Raw genomic sequence first — 19,090 nt, forward strand, 5'->3', positions numbered from 1 at the left:
TGACTACTCTATTAAAGCCAGATGTATTGAGCTTCCATGCATTACACACAAGGATACTCTCAAATCCTTTTTGCAAAGGCTTCACAACTATTTTTGCAAAGGCAGAAAGGGCAAACAGAACACACAACTGATTTATGAATAGCGCTCAGTGATGGCGTTTCTCAGTCAATTCATTCAAACACAGCAAAAAGATGGGCTTTTTTCTTAGGAAAGGGAGTTGTACAATGTAACCGAGATGAGAACACAGAAGGAACAGTGCTACCAGAATTGTCCTTTACCCTGACCTGATAAAAAGAACAGCTGGCTATCTTGTGAAGCAACTTTGAAGAACGCTGCGAAATTCTTGTTTCCTTGTCCTTTCCATCAAAGCTGACATTTAAGCCCAGCAACTGCAGCAAACAAAACATTACAGATAAAAGCACTATTTTTGGAAATACCTTAGTGCCATCAATCAATTTTCAAGTTCAAGGGACTACTTTGTGTCCATTAGTAATCATTTTAGAAATATGATACACAGAAATGCAAGCCACATTTAGCCGGAGACTGTATAACTTATGAGCATGGTTTGTTTGTCGTTAAGCTGCTAGGTCAGGTTTGGACGATCCAATAAACCATGGTTTATGTGTGAATCAGGCTATCGAATGCTGAATGGAGTCCGACTTTCATATGTTAGCAAACCGTTCATTCTATTCCAACAAAGCAACCCTATGGACTCAGAACGAACTCCCCAACAGCACAAGAGTTGCATGTGTAAACACCCTGCCCAAGCCAGGTTGGTGGGTAGCATTCAAACCCACCACTATGTTCCTGTAATAATAGAGGCAGAGACCAGCTCCCTGCCCACTTAGGCCTGCAGACATCCCACTTCAAATAGACAATATCACCTGTTTCGGGGTGGATGGGGAAGAATACAGATATTCAAGCATGCAGTGGTACTGTGGAAATCAAATGCTTTTCCAGCCTTGTAATATAGTAACAGTGCACATACTATTTTAGACATGCTTAAATTTCTCTTAGGACAGAACCCACATGGTCAACAGTAAGGGATGGAGTTGTCCCTCCATTAGGTTTACATAGCTTTAGATGTGGGCTTATCAACTCCTACACCCAGACAACATTAAACGAGACTATGTTATCACAGGCAAAATACACCAGAAGTGTGTAGGATTTAGGTAACAAATAAAGCAAGTGTATATTAATATGCTTCAGGCTCTGAGGATCAAATTAATTTTGAAATTGGAATTTCAGGCCAAAATTATGTGCAACTGTGAATTTCCAACTGGGGCTTACTTCTCAGTAGAGATGCATAGGACTGCACTGTTATTCTCCAAGAAATTTGGCTCCGCTTTCACTGCTTAACACATTTGCTAATTAAACCTAAAAATGAAAGACACTTCCTAATTACAAAAGCAATAACAGAAAAAGAATTTATTTTCAGATTATTAAAACTGAGAAATACATACATCTCCGAGTAGTCCATCAACAACATTTACAGGAGAATTACAGGACTGGAAAGAAACATTGGTCTCTTTCTGCCTAGCTACCTAGGATTAATTCAAGAAACATTTTCTTTTCAAAGGAAGCACAGGTAAACTTTGCATTGAAATGCCACCACAGAAATGCTCTTTACCAACCTAAAGCTTACTGTGTTTGCCACTTCACAATCACATTTATTTGATATTGTGGCAAGTTGCTTTAGGATAAAAGATTTCATCCTACAGAATGCAGAGTATAATGTTTCTGTGTAAACCATTGTGGCTCATGTTGGAAAAACCAACGTGTGCATGAAAATCTTCTCTGCAACAAAAACACCAACTCTAGAGCATTTTAAGTTGTATTGTTTATGCATTTATTCTGTGCCACTGGAGTACAAGATGTCTTAAAAGGGACAAAAGAGGCAGTGCAGGATAAATGTGGCTCTTTTTCATTATGCAACTGTACAGTCCTCATGGACCAGTGGAGGAAGACAGCAATTATTATCATCTCCCTTGGCTTATTTCATTTCTTGATTCGTTCTTTTATGCCCTGGTGCATACTGGAAATTACCTTGGTAAATGTGTTCTCATAAGATGTGTTATTTCATGTAATATGCTATTCTAGAAGAAATCATAAACAGATTACGGGGCCAGAAATCCGGAAGGAATGCCTGCCCGTATGCCAAAGCCCTCATTTGGGTGATCCCGCAGTCAGAAGACAACTGGGGATGAGGGACTTCTCATTAGCGACACCCATTTATGGAATTCTCCCCCACAAGGAGGGAGAATTATTAGCAGTAAATGCTAATAAAAAGGAAGCATTCCTCTAGGAACAATACGGCACAGTTGGTGAAATCCTCTGCATGTTTGTGTAGCAGTTACACTGTGTAGAGGTCACACTGAATTAAATGGAACTTGCTCCTAGATTAGTGAGTATTGGACTGTAGCCTGTGTGTCTAACATAGTCTTTCTAAGCGGTCTCTAATTTTAGATTCAAAAACTCTAAGGTTAACAAATAAAGTTAATCTTTACAATCTAATCTTTATAATCAAAAAATGCATATTTGTGTGTATTTTCTCATTCCATTAAAACATTTAGAAATAAGTTATAAAAATATTTTATGTCCCCAAAAATACCCTGAAGGCCTTATTTTAAAGAGTTATTGCTCATATCCATGGACTGGCGGGCATCAGCCACAGCATCAGGCACTCGAACAGTCATATTGTTCATAGACTTCTTCAAGCAAATCTGACAACCCAGTCGAGATCTACAAAGGAGAAAAGAGCATTTACATAAACTTGTATAAATGCATGGATGTGGCAATATTTGGGGGAGGGGAGGAGGTAAATTCAATGGGTTGTATCCAACAAAGTTTTACTCTGAGTACTCCTGTTGAAATTGATGGACCCAAATTAATTATGTCCATTGTTTTCAATGGGTCTCCTCCAAGTAGGATTAGCACTGGATAAAACCCATTAAATATGATATGTACAAGGACAGAAATCAAGGAAGAAAAGGCTTAAATTCACATACATTTGCTTGTTGTAATTCTTATAACAACCCTGTACGGTAGGCCACCATTACTAACATTTTACACCTAAGGCTGGGGGAACATTTCCATTCCCAAACTGTTCGTCTAAGACTGCATCAATTACTGAGCTTCTGGGTTTGTTTGTTTACCAAATTAATAGGTATGGAACACCACAGGAGAAGACTATCTGCCAAAAATGTCTGCTTGTCAAGTCACACTAAGAGAAACTGACAGGGAAAATGTTTTTGCTGATAGTGAAAACCTGCATTCAAAAATGTAAAGAAAACTCAAGAGTATGGATTTGCTTTGGGCTCATTCATTGTTTTGAATACAGTGGTGCCTCACAAGACGAAATTAATTCGTTCCGCAAGTCTCTTCGTCTTGCGAGTTTTTCGTCTTGCGATGCACGGTTTCCCATAGGAATGCATTGAAAATCAATTAATGCGTTCCTAGGGAAACCGCCTTCAGAAGAGGTCCGGGGACAGACAGGGGGGGGGGGATAAGGGCTTTTCTTCCCACCCCCAGCATTTTAAAAAACCCCGGGACAGCGGAGGACTTCTCCGCTGTCCGGGCAATCTTAAAATGCTGGCGGGCGGCATTTTAAAATCGCCCCGGGACAGCGGAGGACTTCTCCGCTGTCCAGGGCGATTTAAAAGCCCCTGGGAAGGCAGGCAGGGGGGACAAAGACTTTTGACCCCCGCCAGCCTTCAGAAGGTGTTCCCACCCCCCCCCCGCCCCGCTTCGGAGCACCGTTCCGAAGCCGGGCGGTGGGGGAAGGTGTTCCCACCCCCCCCGCCCCGCTTCAGAGCACCGTTCCGAAGCCGGGCGGTGGGGGAAGGTGTTCCCACCACCCCCGCCCCGCTTCGGAGCACCGGGAGAAGCGATCTCCCCGCAGCCCCTTGCTTCAAAAGAGGTCCGGGGGCAGCGGGAAGCGCTTGCCGCTGTCCCCGGACCTGGGGCTGCGGGGAGAAGATCGCTTCTCCCCGCCGCCCCTTGCTTCAAAAGAGAAGACCCGCTGTCCCCGGGGCAAGCTTCGTTTTGCGAAGCAAGCCCATAGGGAAATTCGTCTTGCGAGGCAACTCGAAAACGAAAAAACCTTTCGTTTTGCGAGTTTTTCGTCTCGCGAGGCGTTCGTCTTGCGGGGTACCACTGTAGTTGATTCCACATTTTAGAAGAAGTCAAAGAAGCTTTAGAGCCAGAGCCGATCTTACAGGCAGGAGCCTGCATCATAGATTGATAAAGTAAAGAGTAACCCAGAGGATGCATGGCTGCTTTTACTTTGGGGTATCATGATTAACCATCACAAAGGGAATGTGTCATAGGAAGCTTTCTAGCCATGCATTTCTTTCCTTCCCTGGCACGGAAGTGAGTACATCAGAAAGTTTTGCTTCCATTTTTTATTAACTACTGTTTAGTCCTAAAATGTATCAACTAAGGTTTGTTGAAACAAGCCAGCTTCATAATCCATAGTTTGAAATTGTCTTGTTTCCAATAAATAGAAGCTATGATAAGCCACTGTTTGCAGGGTTCATTTACTTAGTATGACCTACTCGGTATGTCAGTTCTGGAGTGATACTATAAGATCATTTGGTAGATTTTAAGATGGTTTCACCTTACCTGTCTGTCAATCCATAGGCAAGGTCCAGCATATCCATTTCCTCATCAGTGATTGCATCTAGGTTTTTAAATATATTGTCTTCAAAGATTAAGTGGCAAGTGGAGCAGGCAAGTGTTCCTTCACATGCACCTAAAGACAAAGGTAACAATTAGGCAGACTAGTAGGCAGACAATTAAGACTTCTGCATTAAATTCTACTGTCGGTAAGATGACTTTCCCAGAACACTTAAACTGGAAAATGTTCTGGAAGTTTTAAAAAATGATTTAAATTGATTTAGCCAATTTTACTAATATTTAACAAACACTAAACACGTATGCCATGTTAAATTATCTGAAAACTTTCCCCATTATCTAAAAGTATCTCAGTAGCAATATTTTATCACGCCAGGTGTTGTTTAAATGTTGAATCCTAAACTTACATTTATTTTTATAGGAATGTTTGTAAAAAAAAAATTAAGACTGGACAGTTAAACAGCATTCATTACATATAAAATTTTAGGAAAATATGAAAACACTGAAAACTAGTTCTTATACTAGTTTCAGCAGACTTAACGAACTGTGCATAAGATAATACTGAAGCTAAGATGAAAGGAATTGGAGAACCTTTGGCCAACTTTCAGAAGCAAAGACAGAATGTAAGGCAGGCCTATTTCCTTTGCAGTCTTCACTGCTGTATTTCCCCCTGCCCTTTGGTATCATATCATCATATCTTAAAGAAACTGGGTATATATTTACTATTCAATTTGAGGGCAATAGTGGGACCGAATGAAAATGTTACAGCTTGGAGTGCCTCCCTCCCTCTTGTCCCACCCAAGACAATTTGCATTCTGTTAGCCGCTAACCACTCTGTTCTCATTGTGGGGGGTGTGTGTTTGTGTGGGGTGTTTCATAGTGGTCCTGTTTTGGCTACAATTATATTACCAGCTGAGTTTGCAATTAGAAGGAATTGTTTTGTTTAAAATGAACATAAGGTGTTCCTTAAACTTCTAACATAGAAATAGTTCATCAACCACAGAGGGGTTGCAGAATCCTGAATTTCTTTCTCCTTGTTAAAGATATTTTAGGAAACATGAACAGCAACAAGTATTAATAAACAAATATTAGGATAGTTTCTGTGACATATGCGCCAGGTAATAATTGGCAACAGAAATAAAGCCAAAATAATTAAATATAAAAATGTGGTTGTAAACACCATCTTAAGAGCAACAGAGCATTGTGCTAAAGGAGGGCAGATCTGCATGAAGCAGGCAAATATGTGTAAGTCTTTCAGGAGCAGTAAGCTATCTAAATCTGCAATGCCCCCTAGTGACAAAATTAAAGACACAATTTTCAAAAATATTTTTAAAAAATCAGAAAAATCATTTGTAGGCATTTAAACACTAACTGGTAACCATTTACAATAGTCAGTGAGAATTTCCAACAGGAAAACTAACTTTTTCCAAACTTTCTAGATATTAGTTGTTTTGCTTGTTTCTCCTTGTTAGTTAGATAACTGAAAATGTCATATATTGGCATGTCAAACAGTATAGTATGGGTGTATCTTACCATAGCTGTCAACGTTTCCCTTTTTTAAGGGAAATTCCCTTATTCTGAATAGGATTCCTCGCAAGAAAAGGGAAAAGTTGATAGCTATGGATCTTATGCACATTCAACTTGCATTATTTCAACCAGAGCAATTGGAAACATATCCTGAATAATGAAATACAGTTACCTTATAGTCATGAGGCAACCCATTAAATTTGGAAATCTCTTGCAAAATGCACTGTACTGTAGAATAAAATTAAACCAACTGAATTTTTGGGAAAAGACAGTTTCTTCAGGGAAAGCTACCATTTACTCAGAGAACAATGTCAAATGAAACTCATGCCTGTTTCAGAATGCACTATTTTGGTTAAAATTCACTGGCTTTGGAGCTCTCTAGTAAAAACTCATCTCTCCCATGCAAATCAGTAGGACCTAGAAGAAAGCATCCAAGACTAGATCCAACTAGTCAAACAAAGTAAACCAATATTTCCTTTCCCTATGAACTCGTATTCTCTAGTTACAGGGAAGTACTTACCAAATCCATCTATATCTAGGTTGTTATCAATCACAACATCTAGAAGAGAGTCTCCAACCTTCCCTTGGGCTGTTAGCTTATCGCCATCACGATTTATAAAGTGCACAGTAACTTTATCTTCTGAGCTGGAAAAAAACCAACAACGATCTTTAGCAGCCTTTACCTATAGTAGTGTGAAGGATTCAAAAGGATCACAGAATCATAGAATTGTAGAGTTGGAAGAGACCCCAAGGATAATCAAGAACAAGCCCCTGCAATGCAGGAATCTCAGCTAAAGCATCCATAACCTCTGCTTAAAAACCTCCAAGGAAGAAGAGTCCGCAACCTCCCAAGGGAAATTGTTCCTCTGCCAAACAACTCTTGATATCAGAAAGTTTTTCCTGATGTTTAGTCAGAATCTCCTTTCTTGTAACTTGAAGCCACTGGCTGCAGCTCCCTCCTTACATCATTTATTCTCTAATCACCAGGTTGAGCATTGTTTTCCTTGTGTGTGAAGACAGAGGCAGAGCAGGTGTTGAGTAGTTCTGCCTTCTCTCTGTCACCCAAGAGCATTTCTACGTCTTCTCAATGCAGAGGACCTAGCACTTCCTTGTTCTTCCTCTTACTTCGGACATAGCCAAAGAAACCTTCTAAAATTATTTTTAACCCCTCTTGCAAGCATGAGCTGATGTTGAGCTTTAGCCAGTCTCACCTTCACCTTGCAACTGTTGCCTACTCATGTATACTCCTCCCTTGTGATTTCCTCTTTCTTCCACTTCTATACATCCCCTTCTTAACTCTCATCTTATCTGTAAATGCAGCCGCACCGGTTTCCTCAAGGATATTAGTTAAGCAAACCAACAAGAAACTGTGAATATTTGTGGACTACTTTGAGGAGAAAATTGGTTGAAGGTTAGAACACTTTTGATAAATATAGATCTTTTACTGCAATCCTTTAATGTAGCTATAAATATATTTAGTGTACTTAAACATATCCAAAAACATTTTTAGTTCTCTCAAGTTGAGACTTTTATTGTAATTGCTCAGTTTCTTTAGTAGTCATTGCTATCAGAATTATTGAATGCAACCTCTTATTGTGATCCCTTGAAAGTGGAGCATGTTCTCTGCTTAATAAGCCAAGGTATAGATGAGCTCCAGCTACCTGCATACTGCCACTGTACATGAGCAGCAAAAAAAAGCAAGAAAGCTGCAGAAATAATTTTATTTATTTATTTATTTATACATTCATTCATTCATACATACACACACACACACACCCCACCCATCTGGCTGGGTTTCCCCAGCCACTCTGGGCGGCTTCCAACAAAATATTAAAATCCAATAGTCTGTTAAACATTAAAAGCTTCCCTAAACAGGGCTGCCTTCAGATGTCTTCTAAGAGTCTGGTAGTTTTCCTCTCTGACATATGGAGGGAGGGTGTTCCACAGGGCGGGTGCCACTACTGAGAAGGCCCTCTGCCTGGTTCCCTGTAACTTGGCTTCTCACAGCGAGGGAACCGCCAGATGGCCCTCGGCACTGGACCTCAGTGTCGGGGCAGAACAATGGGGGTGGAGACGCTCCTTCAGGTATACTGGACCAAGGCTGTTTAGGGCTTTAAAGGTCAGTACCAACACTTCAAATAGTGCTTGGAAATGTACTGGGAGCCAATGTAGGTCTTTCAAGACCAGTGTTATCTGGTCTCAGCGGCCGCTCCCAGTCACCAGTCTAGCTGCGGCATTCTGGATTAGTTGTAGTTTCCGGGTCACCTTCAAAGATACCCACTGCTTCCTGGTGATGTCCAAACAAAGAAGCTATGTTAAGAGCTTCCAAACAAAAAATAATACAAAAGTGGTTTAAAAGTTGGTTTCCAGAACTTTTGTTTGATTGGAAGCCATTAAATTAACAGTAGTTAACACCATGGATGTAAGTGAAACTGTGCTTTGTAGCTTTTTATCTTTGGTATACGGTTGATAAACTGAATTATAACCAAAGTTCTCTAGCTGGTTTTAGAGATTAAAAATATAACAAACATTATAATCAAACAATAAAATGCAATCAAAACAGTGCCATCATAATATCACAATTTGCTTTTAAAACAGAGTGGAAAAGGAAAAGAAATCTTAGAGAAGCAAATCAGCACAAAACTGAGAGCACAGCACACCTGGAGCAGCCTTCGAAACTCCCATAGTTCTAGGCGCATTTTGTGACAGGGAATTTCATTAATACAAGCAGTTTCTGAGCTCTGGGAGAAGTACTGTGCCTAAGATTTCAGATTAAAACTGCTGCTGCTGGAATGAAAGGACCTTTTTCTGCCTCCCCACTTCTAGCCATTCTCTGAGGACTGGAGAAGGGACCCTCATAAGACTATTAGGGGGTGGGCAGGGGAAGTATGGCTTTGCAGTCTTCAAATGTGGACTAGACCATGCGAAAAATGAATATAAGATTTTAGCTGCCGTTAATTCATTTTCAGCTTTGTATTGTTATAAAAAAGCACACCTAGACATTCTGTTGCAGTGCTCATAACCTAGGTTTAAGCTGCCATTTAGCTACTAGCTTTCATATCTCAGTTTCTAACATTGACCTAGAGCTTCTTCCCAGTTAGAAAAGTGAGAAGAATGCCTAGCAATATAACAGAATAAAGATACCACAGAAAAATATTAATAAAAAATAGGTTGAGATGATGTTGGTGCCATGTAGCCCTCCCTAAGGAGAGCATTTGATGGATGGTGAGCTATTATATAAAAGGTCTGCTCTCTTGTCACCACCCTCCAGACCTCCTTCTCAGGTGGCATGCAGAAAAGGTCTTCAGAACATGGAACTTAGTTCAAACACTTACAAGAAACAGTTTCTATCAGATCACTTGCTTGCAATGCTTTCAGCCTCTGTAGGAGTAGCTGTAAGCATGAGATCTACTCGTTTGTTATGGGGACTTGTTTGGCTGCTGGAAGGAGTCTTATTTGTCACAAGCAACCACACTTTTCTTTTGTCACAGTCTGAAAATTCGCAGTTTTTGCTATGTGTATGTTTTCTGTTGGCTAGGAATAGGTGATAGGTCAGAAAGAGCTCAGCTCTGATCATTGTGAGTTGCTTAACAGGGAGATTTAGTTCTGTGCATTGCCTGAAGCTTTCCCTCACAGGTCAAGTACCGGTATTTCTGTAATTCACAGGATTCTTTTCTCTATGGATTATTCAATGTGGATCAGGATTTCACAGAAAAGATTGTGTTTTTCAGTAGGTATAGAGCTTTCTTCCTTTGGGGGAAATTGAGCTTTCCATGTTCCAATCATTTAGGGTTTACCTGTTGAGAGAGTTCTCTGATTTCTTTAAGGACTGATTTATCATAGAAGCTCATTGCCACAATCCAAGCATGCATATGGCTTCTCTCCTGTATGGTCTTTAATACTGTTTATTCCTAGACTAAAGCTTTTTCCTCACTCCAAAAATGTATATACTGTAGTTTCCCTCATGTGAATTCTTAGAAGTGATACAAGGTTGTGCATCAAAGTGAACATCTTTCCACACTCCAAAGATTTAAATGTTTGTATGCTTGTTTGCTGTCTCACATAGAGGGAGAATCAAAGCACCTGTGTTCAAGGAAATAATATCGAAGACACAATATGAGAGAGAAAAGGAATGGGGAGGGATGACTAAGGCAAGCAAATTCAAGGACTGATCCCATAAAGCAGTAAACCCTTTTTTTGGAATGCTGATCCTTCTTTTGCTGAAAGAGCACCATCCAGAACCTTGGGGGAACCTCAAAGTTTGCATTAGCACAAAAACACTTTAGTAAAACAAGACAAAAGAAAAACATAAGGAAATGAACTCCTCCAAACATCCTAACAAGGATGGTGTAAGCTCAGTAAAATTATAAAGATAATTTTGCTTTTAGAGTTCAAGTGACTGGCCTCTTAATTTTACTTAAGATTTCTGACCTGACCTACTATCACCAAATAGGTCAGGTACAAAATTCTATTTTGTACTAAAAGGACAAAAGGTTATTTTAAATTAAGCATGGTGGTATCCCCGATAAAATTATTCAGCATTGTGTGGCATGATTTATTATGATGCCACATTCAATATTATGATGCCATTTTCAATTCTTGTCAAATATCCCCATTCTCTCTCCCCACTTCAGAAGACAGTCACAAGCTGTTCTCAGGAACAAGGATGCATGGCATGAGACATAATCAAGAATGAAAGAGTGACCTTGTTTATCTGCAAAATTCAGTCAAGTATGTGCTAATTTTATGGTTAGTTAACGTCACAATTTTTACAAAGCTTAAAACAACAGTGTTTAAAGATGATGAATTTCTACACACAAACACACCAAGGTCTTTTTGCTTCGTATGTGGAATTCTATCTACAGCAAGATCAGAGCTGACTTGAAATTCATGCATTGTCCCCCTCCGTACTCCCTAAAAGAAGTAGACAACTGTTATAGGAATATCCTATGTTTATCTGAACATTTATTCATTTTTAAAAAGTATACCCTGCTTTTCACCTCATCTGGGTCTCAAAGTAGCTTATCAAAAATAAAAAATATGCAAAATTTAAAACATAAATGAAAACACTGAAGAATAAAACATCAGCACATAAATCAAAGTACAAAGCCCCCCCGAAATAAAATCATTTTCTCCTGATGTCTATACTTGGCAGGGACAGTGCCTGCCTGACTTCTAATGGGAGTGAGTCCATAGTGTTAAGTCCACTACACTGAAGGCACGAGTCCTCATTGACCTGAGTTGTGCTTTTGTGCTCCCATATATGATCTCAGTAATCAACCTGGGACACATAGGATTAGGTAGTCCTTAAGGTATCCTGGGTCTATGTTGCTCAGGGCTTTATACATTAGCACAAGAAATCGGAACCTGGCCCAGTAGCAGATGGGAAGCCAGTGCAGGTCTTTTAACACTAGTGTCATGTGCTGAGGATACTGTAGTTTGTTCCCACCGCCAGTCTAGTTGCAACATTTTGCACTAGCTAAAGCTACTGGATCAAATCCAGGGGCAGCCTCACATAGAATGCATTGCAGTAATCCAGTCTTGCAGTTACCAATGCATGGACCATAGTGATGACTGTCTCTGTTTTGCAACAGCTAGCATACCAGTCAAAACTGACAAAAATAACTCCTAGCCACTGAGGCTACTTGTGCCTCAGGTAACAAATATGGTTCCATGGGATGCTTCCATGAGATCAAGCAGGAACTTGGACAGCTCCATGAGATACTGTGACAGCATTTGGCTCTGGAAGCCCAGAGATGCTCAAACGGGGGTGGTTTCAAGGGTCTGGGTATATATTTTTTTGCGTATACACAGAACCTTTGGAATCAACCCCCCCACACACACATAATATGTGATTGTAAAGGTAAAGGGACCCCTGACCATTAGGTCCAGTCGTGGCCAACTCTGGGGTTGTGGCGCTCAACTCACTTTATTGGCCGAGAGAGCCGATGTACAGCTTCCAAGTCATGTGGCCAGCATGAATAAGTCGCTTCTGCAATTCAAAGATGTATAAAAGCAAAACTGTGGTGCCACAAGTCAAATCCATGTTAGGGGAAATACTACTCTAGTACACACTACAGCACATATTGTACTGTACATACACAACAGCATCTCTTGCACTTTTGTCTCTAACCTACAAGACCTGAGGAGCAAGCAGTAGCATAACATGACAAGGGACATGTGATAGGGCACTGTCATAGCTCACAAGCCTATCATGTTGGAGAATCTCTTTCTAGCCTCACCTTTCACCATCTCTGGAGTCTCTCTTTCAAAAGCATCTTCTTCTGTAAACCCTGCTCACTGTGCCAAAATTGTAATATGGTTTGGAAAGGAAGCAGGCAGCAAAGCAGGAGTGAAGACCACCCTTCAAAAGGACATGCAAAAATTTTAACATGCCTGGAGAAGCAGCACTATGACATACCATTTACCTTAAGCCAACACCATCCCAGGTACAGTGTGCAACTGTCCTTGTCCTGCATAGAATCTTAAGTTCAGACAAGTGTCTTGGTCAACTGTAAATATATTACACAAGGGGTTGATTATAGTCAGATTTCTTGTAGAAGATTATGCCAGCCTATCTTCCATCACCAAATGGTGGTTAAAGAAGGGATTTGCCTCTCCCAAATGTGTCCTCTAGACTGCACTGTATGTACCAGTTTAGGCTTGAAGGGCAGTGAGAGATAGCCTACATGTGAAGAGATGTAAAAACTGTAAAAGAGTGCGTGAAAGTAAGATACTTGCTTACGTATATCAAGAATGCGTCAAGGATGTTTGTGCAGGAAAAGCTCAGCCTTGAGCTGGTTTGATAGGAAGTAGGGACCCTGAACTTCTTGCTGAATCAGGCATCCAGTTCACAATGAAAGCATGCTATTCCTCTGAGAAATTGACTTAATTTCTATGCTTGTGTAAAGCTAAGGCAAGGGATCGACTCTATATAAGCCTATATAATTTGCTAAAGTTGCCTTAAACGTCACAACTGTGTCTTATTGAAGAAATCCCATACACAGTGATTTGATCTCACTGACTATGTACCCTGTCCAAACAGTCATCCAGATTTGAGTGTTTGTACCTGTAATAGAAGGGACGCGGGTGGCACTGTGGGTTAAACCACAGAGCCTAGGACTTGCTAATCAGAAGGTAGGTGGTTTGAATCCCCGCGACGGGGTGAGCTCCTGTTGCTTGGTCCCTGCTCCTGCCAACCTAGCAGTTCGAAAGCATGTCAAAGTGCAAGTAGATAGGTACCGCTCTGGTGGGAAGGTAAATGGCGTTTTCATGCGCTGCTCTGGCTCGCGAGAAGCGGCTTAGTCATGCTGGCCACATGACCTGGAAGCTGTACGCCGGCTCCCTCAGCCAATAAAGCGAGATGAGGGCCGCAACCCCAGAGTCGGTCATGACTGGACCTAATGGTCAGGGGTCCCTTTACCTTTAAATATTCTGTTGGGAGCCCCCCAGAGTGGCTGGGGCAACCCAGACAAATGGTCAGAGTAAAAATAATAAAATTATTATTATTAAATTGACAGTGTGTGAGAGAAGCAGAGTGTGTGTGTTAAGAATGGGGGGGGGAGGTGAGAGAGCATGAGAGACAGAGAGTGTGCAAGACTTTGCGCTTGGAAAAGCTCAGCTGATAATGCCAAGGTTTCAGGTTCAATGGGGACAGCTGCCTATTTCTGCATTGCGGGGTGTTGGCCTAGAATAAATGATCCTCAGGGTTCCTTCCAACTTTATACAGTAGTACCTCTGGTTGCAAACGGGATCCGTTCCGGAGGCCCGTTTGCAACCTGAACAGAACGCAACCAGCATCTGCGCGTGCGTGGGTCGCAATTCGCCACTGCTACGCATGCATGTGACGTCATTTTATGCGTCTGCGGCAAAACCCGGAAGTAACCCGTTCCATTACTTTCGGGTCGCCGCTGGACACAACCTGAAGCAAACGTAACATGAGGTATGACTGTATAGTGATATTATAGTCAACAGTTATATGGGATATGGATGTTTTATGGTGGCCTATACTCCCATCATCCCTGAGCTCTGGCCTTGCTAGCTAGGGGTGATGGGAGTTGTAGTCCAACAACATCTGGAGACCCACAGGTTCAGAAAGGCTGTCCTATAGAGACAGAGAGAGGGGGCTCTGTGTGTGAGAGAGTCCCCACTCCCAGGCCCCCCTCACGAGAGGCAGCCTCCCCTCCGCTCTTGAACCGAGAGGCTGAAGCCGAGCGACCCTCTCAGAAACTCCGTGAGGGGGGAAAAGAGCGGGAGAGGCAGCAGCAGAAGAGAGGCCGCGAGGAAACGCGCCGCGAAAGGCGGCCAAGCACAGGCTTCCCGCTTACCTGAGCGGCGCCCGGGCCGAGGCGTGGAACAGCCGCGACGGGCCCAGGCTGGCAGCGGCAGCCCAGCCGCCTCTGACCCCGCGGGAGGCCGAGAGAAGCCGGCAGCCGGAGGAGGCCGCAGCCCGGAGGAGAGCGGTGGTCCTGGTAGCAGCCATCACGCAGCGGCGGCAGCGGCGGCAATCGAGGAAGGGACTCTCCGTCAGTCTCGGCAGCAGCGGAAGAGGCTGGAGCTGCGGCTTCCTTTCACTTTTCCCTCAGGACGACTAAAGTCCGAAGGCCGGGCCCTCCCCCTTACGCAACCGGCACCAGCTGCGGCTATTCTCGTAAGCGTTTAGTATGCGCCGCTCGGCTGCTGGCTTAGAACGACGCCCCGCAAGGCGGGCGCTTTCCTTAGCGTAGGCGGAGCGCTCCCAAGTTGCGCAAAAGGCGCCTTCAGCTTCACAGAGTTTGGTTTTGAAGGGCGGCTCTTTCTTTCCCAATTCTCCGCCTCCGCCAAGGCCGTCCTGCTGCTCGTGTCAGGGGAGCGCGAAAAAAATACTAAGCCTTGCAAGTTTGCTTGCAAGATTGAAACCCGACACTTGAAGGCCGTTCTGCATGTTTTATGCCTTCTGGCTGCCCCCATGACCATATGTAGTTGTGTTCTGTGTTATAACTTAAGCACCGCTATATGGTTTTGGCTTTTGGTTTTTGTTTCCCAATGTATTTCTTATCAATAAGAAATTGGGTGTAAATGTTAAGTCTCAATTTCCGGCACACCAAAATCTCACCCTGCCTGCCTTGTCCTTTTGCAAATTTTGTCACCCATTCCTTCAGGTCAAGTGCTGTTCAAATGATTTAGTTGCCAGGCCAACTAGTCTCATTTTGCAGCAACATTGTTGCAAGAGAGTGTTTTTAATACTGTATAAGTTTGAGCTTTGAGAATCTCTGTTCACTGCTGGCCACTGAGAGTGGAAGTGTGAGAAGAATCCTTGGAGCAACAGAAACACCAGGCACGTTATTCAGAAGTTTTTGTTGCATTATGAGGAGAAGTGCTCATTGTGGTGGCATGGCAAATTCAGTGCCAAAACGCTGAAGTCAGAGGCAGGCCTATGTTCTGGAGCCTGCTGTAATTTATTTAATTGTGTTGTGTATATTGCATCCATTACAGTGAAATATGCAATAAGCTGAAAGTTTATGTTCTGAAAGTTCCTCCTGTTTCTGTTGACCTAAATATAACCTAACTTCAAAGCAAATGGTTGGAATTTAGCTATCTTGCAGCTTCCAGTACTTAACTGTTAAATACTGAAACCACAAGACAATGGTTCCTGGGTAAAGTAACTGGATAGTCCAGGCCTGCCAGAGCACACCCTGAATTTCATCATTGAGCCTCACAGTTCTTTATCCAATTACCCCAAGTAACTGAAAGAGAACAAACACCTCCTTGCCACTCTTCTTCCACCTGGACTGCTTCCCAAGTGGTAAACTGAATCAACTGGTGTCAAGCCCTGTGGCACGAAGGCAAGGATTTGGTGAAAAGCCAAGCAAAACATTATGCAACTTATTTCTGCCTCTTCTTAGCTGGTGTACACACACACACGCATTCACTGACTCCAAAATGTAGCCTGCCTGCAAACAGGCGTTCTCTTTGCTGGAACAGGTGTGTGGTGAATAGCGTGTGCTCCTCTGTAGAATTCCAGCCAACCTCCTGAGACCATTTTAAATTCTTTTGCTCTTAACTTGTTTTTAGTACTAATTTCTTCCAGCATACCCTTGTTTGTATGCAATGTTGCATAACATACACATTTTTGCAAAGCAGTTTCCCCTAATATAACACATTTTTGTATGCTGTTTTCACAAATACAGACTTTACCCTAGGATTGCTGTGTCTCAGAGACTGCAAATAAGATGTGTTCTCCTGTAAATGTGAACTGAATTGAATTTCTCCCCCCATCCCTAGTGACAAAAAGGGGAAATGGAAGCAATGGAGTAGCAGAGTTGGCTTGTGGTGACCCCCACCCACCTATGGCTCCAACCCTGCCCAATGAAGCAGTCTAGGTCCCACAGATTACCCCAAAGGCTATCTGTGGTCTCAGAAGAAGAAAAAAGGTTGCCTATCCTGGTCTGATGCCTCCTAATGGATTTTTATTCTTCTGGCTCAGCTCATATATTCAATTAATTACTCACCATAACTCCAAGCTCTCTTTGGCTCCATCTGCTCTGTACATTTGAAGCAATGCCACACCACTTTAAACCATCTTTGCTTCCCCCTCAAGAATCCTGGGAACTGTAGGTTTGTCTGTTTTTTTAAAAAAAAAACATGTTTATTAATATTCGGAATATAACTGCAAAAAATCAACAGGATGTGCAAATCAATCAAATAAAAAAACAACAACCATAACTGTAGCCATGACCGTGACTGAGGGAAGTACAGAGGTAGTTTAGATCACCTTCTTCATATTCAACAGTAAAAAATAAATATGGCGCAATGGATTGTGCATTGTTAGGGGATCCCTCTATTCCCCTCACAGACTTATGATTCCCAGAGTTCCCTGGGAAGAGTGGTTGTTAAACCATTCTGAGAACTATAGTTGTGTGTGGGGAATAGGGGTCTCCTAACAACTCTCAGTCCCCTTAGCAAACTACAGTTCCCAGGATTCTTGAGGGAAGCCATGACTATTTAAAGTAGTGTAGCATTACTTTAAACATGTAGTGCAAATGAGGCCTGAGTTTAACATTCATTGCACAATTACCTGGTAATATTAGCACAAGATGTAGTAAGATCCTGTGCCATGAGGGGGCAGAGCAAACCAAGAAAGGACAATATGTGGTGCGGGAGGCTGCACACTGTTTTGTGTACAGTACAATAGGAATCCTTCAACCATTTGTTGTATTAGAAATTGGTACGCCTGGTGTACATTGAGAGAGGTGCCCCTTACAGCAGGCTAGCAAACAAGTGGCATAAGCAAAGGAGCCTTTAAATAATTTTTGAAATCATAACATGACCATAAAACAATTATAATAAAATTGACATGAACCTACACTTTTAAGTACCATAGGAAGCATAGGCAGCCATTGCTGGTCTGTTGGTGAGCTGAGGAAATCACAGCAGGGCAATGCCTTCACTGGGACCAACTTAAATGCTAACAGATAGTGAGCAGGCTTTTATGTCAGTGATTCTCAAAGGACACACTGGTGTGGCAGGAGAGGATGGCAAGTGTGGCGTGAAGATTCAAGGACAATCAATATATATTGAAGAAGAAGAAGAAGAGTTTGGATTTGATATCCCGCCTTTCACTCCCTTTAAGGAGTCTCAAAGCGGCTAACATTCTCCTTTCCCTTCCTCCCCCACAACAAACACTCTGTGAGGTGAGTGGGGCTGAGAGACTTCAAGGAAGTGTGACTGGCCCAAGGTCACCCAGCAGCTGCATGTGGAGGAGCAGAGACACGAACCCGGTTCCCCAGATTACAAGACTCCCGCTCTTAACCACTACACCACACTGGCTCACTCCATTGGGAATGATTCATGTTCTTATGTAGCTGCATTGTTTTATACTTTCTGGATGTCCCACAATCATATTATAAAGGGGTTGTGCTCTATGTTATAAATAAAGCGCTGCTAGGAGTTTCATTTTCTTTTCCAATGTGTTTCTTAGCAATAAAAAAAATCAGTGTGGCGCAAGCACATTTTTATTCTGAAAATGTGGCTCAGCTAAAAAAAGTTTGAAAACCTCTATTTTATGTTCCTACTTCTTATAACAATGGCCAGTGATTTTTTTCTGTAAAAAAATGTTAAGGGATACTCTCATTTCCCTACTGATATTGAAATACTGCTCCTCAATGAGGTCAAACATAGATTCACAAAATGTTTAGAGGTATGTGTACGCCTGCGTCCCCCCAGAAAACAAGCATTGATGATGATGATGATTTATTTGTACCCGGCCCATCTGGGTGGGTTTCCCCAGCCACTCTGGGCAGCTTCCAACAAAGATTAAAAATACATTAATGACCCATACCTAGCGGTCATCATGGCCCTTGCCAGGCTAATTCAACAATGTGACCCTTCATTAGATTTTAACACTTGCTGGATCCAGGAATTAGAAGGAATTCATGTTGAAGTAAGAGTAGCGAAATCGCAGCTAAGACGCTTAAATCATATATATGGCTGACATCAGTGCTTTTTTTCTGTCAGTACTCAAGGCACCATTTTTTCTAGAAGGAAAGCACTGACTGACACCCTTCTTTGGAAATTAAACCCATGTCCAGACTAGCGGTTGCTCTGCTCTCTGTCAAGCCCTAATTGGAACATACAGGTTCTGAGCAGGGATATGTGTGTAAGAACAAATGATAATTTTTACATTAGCACTTATTTCAGCCTAGGTAAGGCAATACATTTATTTGGACCAACAAAAATGTCTCAAATATTGTGCAAGCTTTTGAGTTGGAGTAGCTCAGTGACAGAGTGAGTGCTTCACATGGAAAAGGTTCCAGATTTAATCCCTGGCATCTGAGGTAGGCAGACCTCATCTGCATTATACATTTAAAATTATATCGCAAAACAGTGAATCCTGGGAGCTGTAATTAGTTAATGGTGGTGCTGAGAACTGTTAGCAGAACCCTATTCC

General features: G+C 42.1%; 1 protein-coding gene across 1 annotated transcript; it reads right to left on the bottom strand.

The window, feature by feature from the left end:
- Positions 1-1,413: 1,413 nt before the first annotated feature.
- On the bottom strand, positions 1,414-15,009 carry FDX1 (ferredoxin 1). Its single transcript, XM_081199389.1, has 4 exons — positions 14,490-15,009; positions 6,683-6,807; positions 4,624-4,753; positions 1,414-2,742 (listed from the first exon to the last, which is right to left on the bottom strand). The coding sequence occupies exons 1-4, from the start codon at positions 14,642-14,644 to the stop codon at positions 2,622-2,624; spliced, it is 531 nt and encodes a 176-aa protein (XP_081055515.1). The 5' UTR covers positions 14,645-15,009; the 3' UTR covers positions 1,414-2,621.
- Positions 15,010-19,090: the final 4,081 nt, after the last annotated feature.

This window comes from Podarcis bocagei (assembly GCF_964188305.1).
Source record: "Podarcis bocagei genome assembly, chromosome: 6".
Classification (NCBI taxonomy): domain Eukaryota; kingdom Metazoa; phylum Chordata; class Lepidosauria; order Squamata; family Lacertidae; genus Podarcis; species Podarcis bocagei.